The sequence below is a fragment of the Acanthaster planci genome, linkage group LG10, assembly GCF_054643075.1.
Source record: "Acanthaster planci isolate LZ-2023a linkage group LG10, COTS_SCS, whole genome shotgun sequence".
NCBI lineage: Eukaryota > Metazoa > Echinodermata > Asteroidea > Valvatida > Acanthasteridae > Acanthaster > Acanthaster planci.
This window is the reverse complement of record NC_141786.1, coordinates 17798730-17810912: the sequence shown is the minus strand read 5'-3', so window position 1 is coordinate 17810912 and position 12183 is coordinate 17798730. Positions and strand designations below refer to the sequence as shown.

At 42.5% G+C, this 12183-nt stretch overlaps 2 protein-coding genes across 2 annotated transcripts; both read right to left on the bottom strand.

Moving 5' to 3' along the window:
* Positions 1-67: 67 nt before the first annotated feature.
* On the bottom strand, positions 68-3800 carry LOC110990201 (maternal B9.15 protein-like). The gene is made up of 2 exons (XM_022255070.2): positions 3183-3800; positions 68-2648 (listed from the first exon to the last, which is right to left on the bottom strand). The coding sequence occupies exons 1-2, from the start codon at positions 3491-3493 to the stop codon at positions 2288-2290; spliced, it is 672 nt and encodes a 223-aa protein (XP_022110762.2). The 5' UTR covers positions 3494-3800; the 3' UTR covers positions 68-2287.
* Positions 3801-4313: 513 nt separating this feature from the next.
* Positions 4314-12091, bottom strand: LOC147797907 (transmembrane protein 192-like). The gene is made up of 6 exons (XM_087142372.1): positions 11891-12091; positions 10456-10605; positions 8763-9018; positions 8495-8659; positions 8018-8126; positions 4314-5990 (listed from the first exon to the last, which is right to left on the bottom strand). Exons 1-6 carry the CDS (start codon positions 11939-11941, stop codon positions 5843-5845), a joined length of 879 nt encoding a protein of 292 aa, XP_086998498.1. The 5' UTR covers positions 11942-12091; the 3' UTR covers positions 4314-5842.
* Positions 12092-12183: the final 92 nt, after the last annotated feature.

Genomic DNA, 12183 nt, shown 5'->3' with positions numbered 1-12183 from the left:
ACCCAAGTTTCAGAGAACCTGAGACGTGGTAATGCGGTCAAACAAACACAGCATCGAAATGCAAAAGTTCCAATTCATGATGTTTTAACACTTTATTTCTTTTCTGTACAAATTCAATAACATTGCATTTTATTACCTTTTTCTATACTCAAAATGTAAAAAAAGTTGCAAAACTGTTGAGAAATGTGTTGTATCAAAACGAGGCCAAATTGGGTTAGGACGACTTAACGTGGTTAATGATTCTGTATCTGTGATAAAGTCAACGCATCTTGTGTACTAATAAAATTGGTCTCGATCAACAGCACGTTACACGTAGCACGATGTGAAGCAACACAAAAATATTGAAAGCCAAACAGTCGTCTGGTTTCACTCCATTTGGATTAACAGACGACTGTTTGATGGTTCATGGAATTGATGACTATAAAAAGAAACTTAAAAGGAAGCGAAATTATTGGTGGCAAATCTGGGAATATGAAATTCATTTTGTGCAGGATTTTGTCCACTATTTAAAAGTAGGATTTAGAAAGGTGGATTTATATGGCAAAAATAGGACTCTTTAAAATCTTTTTTCTTTTTCATTTGTTACTTTGTAACAAAAATACAATGACCTGCATTACAACTTTTCGAAAAATATATTTCAGTGAAGTCTTGAATCCTGTCCGTCACTCATATTCCCAATGGAATGCCCTAGCAAAAATAACCAGAATGGATAAAAACCAAACACACCACGAAAAATAAAAATGTCAAACAACAGGAAAACTAATTGGTGACCCATGATTCGTACTAAAAATTCTTTGCAAGCATTACTGTCCAATCGTCTCATGTCCATCTATGGTGAAACTTTTGTCTACTTGTTTTCCTTGCAAAACACCAAAAACTCTAAAATAAAGTCATGATTTACATAATGCTCAACATATAAGAATTCATATTGCACGAATGAGGTCAACTAAAAGAACCTCGCTGTACAAAGATTTGGTTACTGTTAAATGTACATCTGTGACCCTTACAATACCGAATACTGTTCGATTGACCTTTGAACTCCGACACAGAGGGATTGAATAGATAGCAGTTAGGTACATGCATATACAACCACATTCAATTGGAAGTATCCTTCAAGAGAATTTCCCTTGTGCGACTGAGCAAAAAAATTTATGTATAACGTATGTATCTCCATGCAAGTAGAAAAAAAAAGGCCTTTTAATTCTTAAATATAAGTTCTTGATTGATTTCTTTTAAATACAAGCTTGGTACAAGCATGGAATGGTTGTTCCAGGTTGAATATAGTCAAAGAAAGTGAAAATCATCTTGACAACTACATGTAAACATCATCAGAAACAAAATGTCAACAGGTTCCATCATGTCCGATTGCAGACAAGCTTAATTATGAATGGATGCTGTTCCATTTTGGGAGGAACCCTGACTCGGTCAAAGTGCTCAGGTAACATAATAAGGAAGTCAGCCGATTCAATTTGCCTTGCAATTAATCCAACTGCAAGAGAGAGAAGAAAAAAAAGGACCCTTTTGAGGGCGGGGGCCAGTGTGGAAGATGAGTCATTCAGCCTGCTGCAAAAAGTATTACGGCTGTTTCATGACTACGAAGGGAGGAGAATTCTACTCTCTTGTTACTGTGTGAACAAGAGGCACTTACAGCATAAACTGCAAACAGTCTTTGACAACAGCCGAGGGGTTTAGAAGTTTCCGGGGAAAGAGATATTTTGTTTGTTGATGAAAATCCTGGGATCATTTACATTCTACAAAGTTGATTTGGTACGAACAGCGACAGTTCAAACCATTTGGGATGTACATGTCCACGTAATCACGCGAAGGAATTTCTTCTCTGGGAAATAATTCAATTGTCAAGACGATTTTCATCTATCGCCGTGGTTTTTTCCTCTCAACAGAGTCAGCGTGTACCCAACAATTTATCGCTACACTGTTGTTTTGCGTGATACATCAAAGATTTATCACACTCTTCAGCTCATTTGCCAAGTTTTAATTTAAGCACGGCCAACCTGACACTAGCATACATTGTATGAATAAAGGAAGTGTGAAAAATGATATTATGTACATCACTTGAAGCACCAGTTGAGCGTAGATGTATAAAAAGGTATCAAAACAGTATCCAACCCGTTTTCGGACTCTGGCAAAGATCACAGAAAAAATGTTTCAATTAAAAATCACACTATTTGCATGATGAAATTTTCTTTTTAATATTAAAAAAAATTAGTCAAAAAGATCAGAGATTTGCATTTGGTATTGGTTGAGTTTGTGTGCAGCCGGGATCGGGCTACGCCTGGGCTGTAAGGGTCTTACTGACCCAACGGTACTTGTGGTGGGACAGCGCTGGCCAGTCCTGCTCACTGTTCATGGTGTTTCGGACCAGGTTGTACTTGGTCCGGTTCCTCCGCCCCCGGTGGTGGGTAGTGACCACGCCCCCGACATTGTCGTTGGCCACTGTGCTGGAGTTCCTCTGCAGGACCTCCGTGATGTTGTCAAGGACGGACTTTGGGTTGGCGTTCAAGTCCATATTGCCATTGGCGTCGCCCGTTTGCAATGTTGTTGTTGTCGTCTCATTGTCGTTAACTTGTAGTGGAGACGACTTCTTCGGGAAGGATGCAATCGGGCAGATTGTTCCCTTTTCTCCAAACCTGAAAAGCAGAACATTAACATGATCAACGATCAATGTCTTATTCATTTAATTTACTTAATACCAATTTAGACAAAACTACAATCAATAAACTAGTACAATGAAATAGCAGCCTTGAATGGTCTCTTCAATGCCTTCGTGTTGTTTCTCTACCATGTTTACTGGGACAGTTCGCCTAACTAGGCCAAATCTAACAATGGTCGTGATGACTATTCATGAAGATTCAACGCGAGTTTCACTTGATCAGTGAAAAGGTAGCATGTGTTTACTTCTTGACGTGAAATTTTGGAGCATGACAACAGTGGTTTATTGGGGAAAGGGGAGGGGGTTCATGTACATTTTCATTGTCGACAGACCAAAGGACCGACTCTTCGCGCCCTTGAAAACAAGCTAGACTCATTAGTCATGCAGCGGTTCTTTTGTTCCACACAACCAATGCTAACAAAATGGATCCATTGTTTGCGGTCGCAGTGGATCGAATTCAGTTTATAGGCTGTTGTCATCCGCCCTGAATTAACTTCCACATAGGCCATACCTGCAGACGACTTCCAGAGGATCCACCCAGAGTGTAAAATCAGCAGGGAGGTTCATTTTGTCGAAGTCCAGTCCACTTTTCTTAGCGGCTCGCACCAAAACAATGTCCCTGGGTTCGTCGTGGGCGATACGGATGCAGCGGAAAGCCTGACCCTTGCTCGGCGTCTCTTCGTACCAGTGATTCCGAAACTTCTCGATCAGACACGCCACCAGGTTCTCCGAGAATTCCGCCATCTGCTCCGAGGTGAAGCTACGTTTCACGTTGATGAGGCGGGCCAGGAAAAACACCGCCGCTGCGATTTCGTCCTTCATGACTGTCGAATGTTTTCACTTAGAAGTTTTACGTCGAGGAAGAGCCGAGTTGTCTGCTTGCTTTGTTCGACAACCACAAAATATGTTGCGAAATTTGTGGTTAAAATCCTTATCTTCGGAGACCGTGTAACTTCAGAACTTTCCTCAAAGGGAACTGATATCCTCCAAACACTAACTACTCAGAAAATTTGACAATGGGGAAAGCAAGATGTGATATTCCAACACTAAAAATTTCCCCAAATGTAGCATTTGGTTGACTCGTTGTTGTTGTGTTCCCAGCTGCGAATGCTAATGCAACGCCAGCAAATTCTCTTATACAGCGGTGACGTCACGTTCGACTCCTACAGAGAACCAATCGGGTGTGTGGATTTCTGCGTAACCATGCCGCGTCATGTAAATATTTCACGACGTCAGATCCGCCCCTACCATATATGGTACATCCTTGCCTTATATGGCGGGTTTAGTAAACAGCTATTTTTAGCCGGAACAATGCAACAATGGAGTAATCGAGGATGCGCGTGACGCATTTGAGCTCGACAACAACATGTCATGGACACGAGCCAACTTTTATTAATCGCCTGAGCTGTAAACGTTAGCAAAGAGTCATTGGAGGGCGCGCTCGTAAAACGGTCAACCCAGTTGGCGCGTAAACTGCATCTTTATAATCTTTCCAACGGAAACGGTTTGTAAATAAGTAAAAAAAGGCAAATGAAAACATACTGATAAAGTCAAAACGTATACCCCACATATTAGGTGCCAGACACAGCACTAAAACGAACACCATTCTGTAGACCTTATGAAAACAAATCAGTCAGAGACCTTTTTGGTTACAAATTTGTATTTTTTCAACAAACCGCCATACACGATTCCAGAGATTAATATTTTAACATAAAATGAAAAAGAAAAGAAACAAAATTTGCACATTTCTACGATGCATGTTTTAACAACTTTGTCCTGCACGTTTTATATAATAGTAATAAAGTACAAATTGTTTTTATGCTTCAGGCAAGGACTACTTACCAAAGGAACAAAGCATTGCGCAATTCATTCAGTGCCACTATTTAATAGAAATCAAGACAACATCTGTTTCACAGTCAAAGCTTCCTATACGAGCACAGCCGACTCTTGCAAATATTTCCATTTAAACAGTTGAACAGACGTCCAGTGTAACCTTCGATTTCTTGAAATTCAAAAGTCCAATGAAGGGCAAAGCAATCAATCGTACAATAGGCGTGTATTTGAAGAGGGAGGCGGACAGGTAGTTAGTAGATAATGAATGACGCTGAAGGCCGCCTAAAAAAAGTCATGCATGATGATGCGAACGGCATGTCGACACACAACCTTCCCACATGTGGTAGGGTACATACGAGTATAACGTTGCGAAGTGCAATCAGCCGCCATTTAGCAATGAACACGGACAGCGTTGCCGCAAAGTTCAAACGAGTGAACTTTGACACGGTGATTGCTCCTCCAATTTCCATAAACATGTACATGTACAATGGAAAACTGTTATAACAAGGTCCCTGGGCCTTTACAAGTCACCTGCCTATAACAGTTACCTTGTATTATTAGTAATGGAAAAATAAACAAAGACTTGGGACCTCAACGTTAATTGTCCTTGTTATAAATATGACCTTGTAAATTAACAGTGCTCTCATCTGTGTTCAACTGTAGAGCTCCTCAGGTGTTTTCCACAGTATTCTTCCAAGGACTGCTGATTGGCCAGAAGAATAGCCGCTTACATTGTCGCCATCACCAATTTTGTTTTTTTACTCTCATAACAAACTGAAAAGCCATCAGTGATGTAAGGGGGTCAACTCCAAGGTACTTGTACCGTCAAACAACCTGGAGATTTTCATCCCTTTTCCGAACGCCTTTCTTTCCCTTTTTTTACATTTCAATTTATTTCCCGGGGCAAGTTCCCCCTCCCCCATCCCCCTACAACTCCCCCCCCCCCGGGACCACAGACCATGTGGACATTTTCATAATGATGGAGGGGGACAATGACTGGTTCCCTGCACACATTCCAATGGAAGGCTGAGAGCCAGTGCATAGTTTCATTTGTTTGCTAAGTACGGAATCATAATCCAGATTTTTGTCATGGAGATTAGATTAGTGGCTATGAAAAGGCACATATTTATTGCATCGCAACTTTCTCTCTGACCTGGACACACCCCCAAAAGAAAATATAAATAAAGACCCTAAAGATGACAAGACAGTTGCCGGAGTTGCTTAATTATCGCAAATTGCTATCCCCGGAAAGCAGGCGCGACACTGTAAAGCAACCACCCTTCCCTGATTCTCTGCTGCTGACATTTGACCCTAGTGACTTGGTGACTCCGCCACCGCCTAGACCTGTACACTGCCCATCAGACGGCCGTCTTTCTGCGACGCTCGCAGCTTCAAGATGCGTTTGCTCAGGTATTCGGTGTGATGCTTGAGGTAGCGGATCATGTCCGCCTGTCTCTCCAGCAGGGCTTCCACGTACTGGCTGTCCCTGAGGTGGACCAAAGACCACGGAGATATAGAGGGTTTGCATAGCTGCCATCTTGCAGACCGGTTCTTTTGTTCCACAGGGTATGCACAAAGGAGGTTTCCCTGTGGGACAAAACAACTTGCCCTGCAAGATGGCTACCACACAAAGCCTCTATACTAAGTCACTAGAGTGCACTTCATTTATTTCTTGTGTGGAGAAAATTTTACATAGCCCCGGGGGTTGCTACATGTATTTTTAATCCATGTATGTGCTTGTTGAACATAAAGAAATGAGACGAAACAAGTTCTGAATGATGCATCCTCAATACAAGGTGCAAGTGCAACATTTGTAAATATCACAAGCAGTTTTGTTATCGGTAGCTAGACACAATCTGTTTCCAGTGCATAAAGTTGCACACGTTTGCATAACTTAAACTGAGCCAAATGAAATACTGCCGTTAATTTACTGACTGCACATTTCGGTTTATGGAAAATGGGCTTTGATGATGCATCCTGTTAGAAGGCAGATGCAGATACGCAACAGCCAAACAATACTCTCATTGAATTTTGAATTTTCCATAAGTCTCTACATATGTGGAGGTACCCCACAGTGCTGGGAGAACAAGGGACCATGCAAGCAATGGGAATCGAACCCAGGACACTAACTTGCAACCAATAATTGGTAGGTGGATGCTACAAGAAAGAAACGATTGAGGATGCTGAGGGAATCAAACACTGGATACTAACTTGCAGCAAATATTTGGTAGGCGGGTGCTACAAGAAACAACTACGCATATAGAGGGAATTGAACCCCAGAACACTGACCATCAGTACCTTGAATATGGGTGCTACATTGAGAAATAACGAAGCATTCAGTGGGAATCGAACCCGAGACACTAACCCATAACCAATATCTGAGATATGGGTGCTAGGACAAGAAAAGACCAATAGCCAAGCACACGGTGGAATTCGAACCAGGGACCCCAACTTATGATCAAACTCTGGGGGGGATGGGTGCTAGAATAAGCAAGGACTCTGGAATCGAACCTGGGGACACAAATCTATGATGCAAATTTGGTGAGTGGGTGCTGGAACAAGCAAGGAGCGAGCACAAAGTCAGTGGGGAATCGGACCCAAGGCACCACCCTGTGACCAATATCTGGTGGGCGGAAGCCAAAAAAAAAAAAGCACAGAACAAGTGTGTACTCAGAATCACACCCCAAACACTGACCTTTAAACTTAACAGTTCACGGGGGGTGCCAGAGTGAGACAGGACCATGCACAAAGAGGTGACTGAACTGAGGACACCAACCTTGGAACCAAATATGGAGGGTTGGTACTAGAACTGGCAAAGACTGAGCACAGTGGGAATCGAACCTGGCACACTAAACCAGGCAACCTTCCTCAGATGACAAGAAAGAAATGACTGCTACAAATGTTCCTATTTTCCCAAGGATTGTAATCAAGCAGAACCAATTAACCATAAACACTGCAGCAATCACAAATGAGCCAAGCTTCGAGCAACAATTGTACAAGCATCTTTGACAGTGAAGTGCACGTGCATTCATGTGCACACACAACCCTGTTCGGTTTATTCCAACTACAACCCCTCAAGGAGTAATAAGACGTATTTAACCACTTAACGCCGGACAACGACGACGTGTAAACACACATAATTTTCCTTATTTCTTCCACGGAGGACGTATACACTCGTTTCAGGAATTCATCTTTCATTTCCTCGGATGACGTATTAATGCATCATGCTAGATTGGGTCAAAGCGCAGTCGCAACATTGAAGAATTTGGAAAAAGTTGAAGAAAAAAAAACTGCCCCCAGCAGCTTTTTCGGGTAAGAAAAACTGACACTGACTGGTTAAGACCCAGATATGACCAAAACAATATCCAGAATGTGGATGCTAAAATAAGACAAAAACCATGCACACAGAGGCAATCGAACCAAGGACATCAACCCATAACCAATATCTAGTGTGTGGGTGCTAGAACAAGAAAGTGCAGAGCATGGAGTGGAAATCAAACCCAGGGCACTCACCTATAACCAATGTCCGGCAGGTGAGTGCTGGGTTGCATGACAGCTATCATCTGCTCCTCCTGCTCGGCGTCGGGTGGGAGCTCGGCTTTGTTGAACTTGTAAACTAACACTGCAGATTAAGATCCGGAAAAAATGACAACGGTAACCGATGCTCAAGGTAAGCTCTTTGGGATTTCGTTGGAATCCATTCCCGTGGCTGGGTACAGCCAACCCCTGGCTGTACATTGTGGCATTTGATTGTATAGAGGGTTTGCACGGCGACCATCTTGCAGGCCAGACCTTTAATTCCACAGGATATGCACAAAGGAAGTTTCCATGTGCAACAAAAGAACTGCCCTGCAAGATGGCTACCATGGAAAGCCTCTCTGTCTTCAGCTGGCTACTGAATCTTGTGTTTTCGAAATTTTTGGTCAACAGTGTACCATGAGGACATGGTTTCACTGACCAGCCTAGTAAGCACGACTGAAAATTGCTCACTTGCATATCTTGCACAGCAGAAGAGCGCGATGATGGACTCCACGCCAATGATCATCTCCTGGTAGTTGACGCCGTGAATCGACGCTGTTCCCACGGGCTTGACGGAGCTCACCTGTGACATGAACTTGTAGCGCAGCAGGACGATGGTCAGCATGAACGCATTGCCTGTCAGAGACGTAAGATAAGACACAAAAATCAGCTTGTTTGCCACATGCAGGACTGATCACGAACATTGGGGTGGACAAATTGAGGTGCGGTAATGTCTCACCCAGTGAAAACACAAACTCTGCCGTGCGGCGCAGGTATCTGGTCTTCTGGGTGAAGTCTAGGTAGCCGTGGCGTCGCAGCAGCGTGTGACGGTACTGGAGAAAGCGGTCGGCCAGTAGCAGCAGCAGCCAGACGACGGGATGGCTGAAGGCTAGGTAGACAAACGCATCCTCCAACTGCTCCGCCCGCGTGGCGTTGCGATTGACGCAGGGCTCGATGGCGTACGGGAGGACAGCTGAAGCAGCCAGGTACGCAGTCTGTGACAGAATTATACAGGGTCAGACTGGTCAGCGATGCTCGTGCCTAAGATGCAGTTCTCATATGTGTTTTTAAAAAGGAACCATTGTCAAAACTTATAAAAGTAGAAACATTCAAAAACAACTAAAGGAAAATTATGACATGGCTGTCAAAGCCGTGCAGGTGTGACAAAAAGCTGAAATTTCTGAACTTTAACAAAAATATCCTATTACACAAATATAGACTGTCAATGAGGTCATCGGTGCATAACTATGTCCCTGAGTGGACTGTGAGTGACCAGAACAGGGTCCTACAGTATATTCCTTGGCCTTCGACCTCTGGAAATAGGACCCTCTTCTGGTCACTCACGGTCCCGAGGGCCTAGGCTTGCACAAGTGACTGGATTTGGTCACTCCTTATGTGTTTTATAACACACCTCAAACTACAAAAATATTCTCTCAGGATTTTACTGTTTTCATTCAACTTTCGATAGCACTTCAAAAATTGCAACAAAAATTGAACTGAAGATTCATTTTAGTGTACCTTGATGCAGTCTAATTTTGAGTTGCCATACTCAACAAGGAAAAGAGTTCTTCCAGGGTTTTAACTGTTTCAATTCAACTTTTCACTCAGTATCAATTGAAAAACTGCACCAACTGAAGGTTCGTTTAGTTTTAATAGACGCAGTCGAATTTTGAGTCACTGTAGACATGTACAGCTAAGAAAAGAAACCCTCCAGGCTTGTAACTATTCCAGTTCAGCTTGGTTATTGTGCCAGTCAAAATTGTTAAGACTTGTACCTGACCGGGCACTTGTCTCTGGAATTGATGCGCGAGCTATGTCTAGGCATGTGTCAAGTAACCCTGATGCCAAATTCATGCACTAGCCCATATTAGTGAGCCACACTTGATCGAATTTCAGCCAACTATGATAAAGAACCAGGACAAGGTGTCTTACAAAATGAGATACATGTAGGTTTACAAGCCTAGCCAACATAGTTGCATCCACATGGGTAATCCATACTGTCCTTTAATAGGACTGATCCCAGTAGGAATAACAAAACAATAAAAGCCAGCTTGATCACTTAGAAATACTAATATCAGAGTTTAAATAATAACATTGATAACTTTTTGACAATAAGAACTGTACCTTATAAGATGGCAGAACATAACAACATTTTGATTTAGCATCCAAACTAAACATAAAAGGAAACATTACCATTACAAGTCCTCTGTTCCCTTCTTATCCATCGAAAAAAAATGTACTGGTGCCAAGCGTCTCTTATGTAACGAAGCAAAAGCTTGCATCGAATCACAAGGCATATTTTGTATGGAGAATTAAAATTGTTACATACATGTATGTTCTTGTGAATTTAAAGATTTAAAGAATGCAGTGTGCCCGATTTTATTCAAATGGAACTCGCAAAAGGCTTTTTGGACCTTTGATCACCGACTTACAATGAGTACCACTTGTAAGGCCACCATCCACAGAGTGCTGCATCTCTTGAAGTGGGGCTCCTCTTCTGCCTGCAGGTTCTGCGTGATCAGCAGCTCTTCATCTTCCGGTGACTGCAAGATGCTGGGCTCGTGCTCGTTGAAGAAAAAGCCCTAGAGGGACGGGGAAGGGGAGGAATGCACTCCAGTCTTTCTGTTATTGAGGCCGTGAAAACAGTTCACAAATAGGCCTGCACAAACTACATAACGACGACAGTGCTGACGTAACGACTTGACTTGAGACCAAGAACATCATACATGCATGTACATGTAAACACAGCAAAGGATGCTGGGATATGATTATAGATACTAGATGGCTGGCAATCAATATTGTGATTTCTCACCTGATTCCAAAATAAATCATTCATGATTGTTGATGATTAAATGGAAATCATATCTGGTGAAGCTGTCTGAACCTTAAACGTTTAGTCAACCATTAGGGCCTACAATTCGCAAATAATACAATGTCACTTTATTGTCAGATGCTTTGGAACTAAACTAGAGTCTTAGTAGGCCCTAGGGAAAGAGATGCGACAAGCATGACAAGATGTGAACGATGCTGATGAGTAGGCCTAAATATTCACGTACATGTACATGTAGGCTTTTCTCCTCTGGTCAGGCGGGCCTCGGCTAAAAGTTTAACCATCTGACCATGAAAACCATCCTGGCAACCTATAAATTAATATTTTTTTTTAGGCCTAGTAAAACGACTTGGTGTCGACTTTACTTTATTAGGCCTAGTAAAATGACTCGGAGTCGGACTTGACTATCAATCACTAGCTGACTAGCATAGGGCCTAGGCCTATGCCGTAGGCATAGTCACGGTCGTACTAATTAACGTCAATAGAACGTCAACATATGATAGTAACGTCAACACACCGTCAACACACCCAAATCACATTCTAAGTTAACAGAAATGCAATTTGATCACAATATAATGCCTAAAATACAATTTGGCTAACAACAGCAGGCGACATTTGGGGGGGGGGGGAAAAGCCGTTTTATTTCACGATAATAACACCCTTCGCACAACCACGAAAGACGGTACCCATTATGCCGTGATCAGGCGGACCATACTATTACGCTACAGGGGGTCACCTTCATACAGTAAACCATGGTACGATTCAAACGCCATGAGAAGGCAAGATGGCGGCGAACAGCGGCACTGCTCAGAGACAATTTTTTCGCGTTAAAAAAACTGCCTTGAAATGTAGTAAAGTGTAAACTCGATTAAAAAGAAATTCTTTCTAAGTGTATACATTATAGTTCGATATGTCTGTTTTCAATGCATTTTGTAAGTGTTGACGGTGTGTTGACGTTACTATCAATGTGTTGACGCCTGTTTGACGCTGATCAGTAAGACCCCATACTTGATAGATTATGGTACATCAATGCTCACCCCTTGTCTCCCAACATGCCTTCCATCCTGTCCACCTCCAAGGCTGACCATTCTCTTGAAGAAAACCGAAATATTAATTCGCAGCAACGTTCTCCATCCGAGACATTATCGCCACAAATCTTCAACTTGAAGTTTAGAAGAAATTTCTTCCGTCGATGGGTCATGTGCTTGAGTCATCTGGTACCCAAGTTTCTCGCATTCAGCACCAAGGCACCTCCTCATTGCGGAGGACCAGACTATTTGAGTGCGATTAAAAACCAACGGCTGTTTCTTGAGTGCGATTAAAAACCAAC

Bases quoted from the DNA above. Each gene is read 5' to 3' on its own strand.
- LOC147797907 (XM_087142372.1), bottom strand. From the start codon at position 11,941: ATGGTCAGCCTTGGAGGTGGACAGGATGGAAGGCATGTTGGGAGACAA. The intron at 9,019-10,455 runs GTAAGTCGGTGA...ATTCTGTCACAG, and splicing joins CCTTACAAGTGGTACTCATT to ACTGCGTACCTGGCTGCTTC. The intron at 8,127-8,494 runs GTGAGCAATTTT...CTTAATCTGCAG, and splicing joins CTGCTGTGCAAGATATGCAA to TGTTAGTTTACAAGTTCAAC.
- LOC110990201 (XM_022255070.2), bottom strand. From the start codon at position 3,493: ATGAAGGACGAAATCGCAGCGGCGGTGTTTTTCCTGGCCCGCCTCATC. The intron at 2,649-3,182 runs GTATGGCCTATG...TCTGCTTTTCAG, and splicing joins CCTCTGGAAGTCGTCTGCAG to GTTTGGAGAAAAGGGAACAA.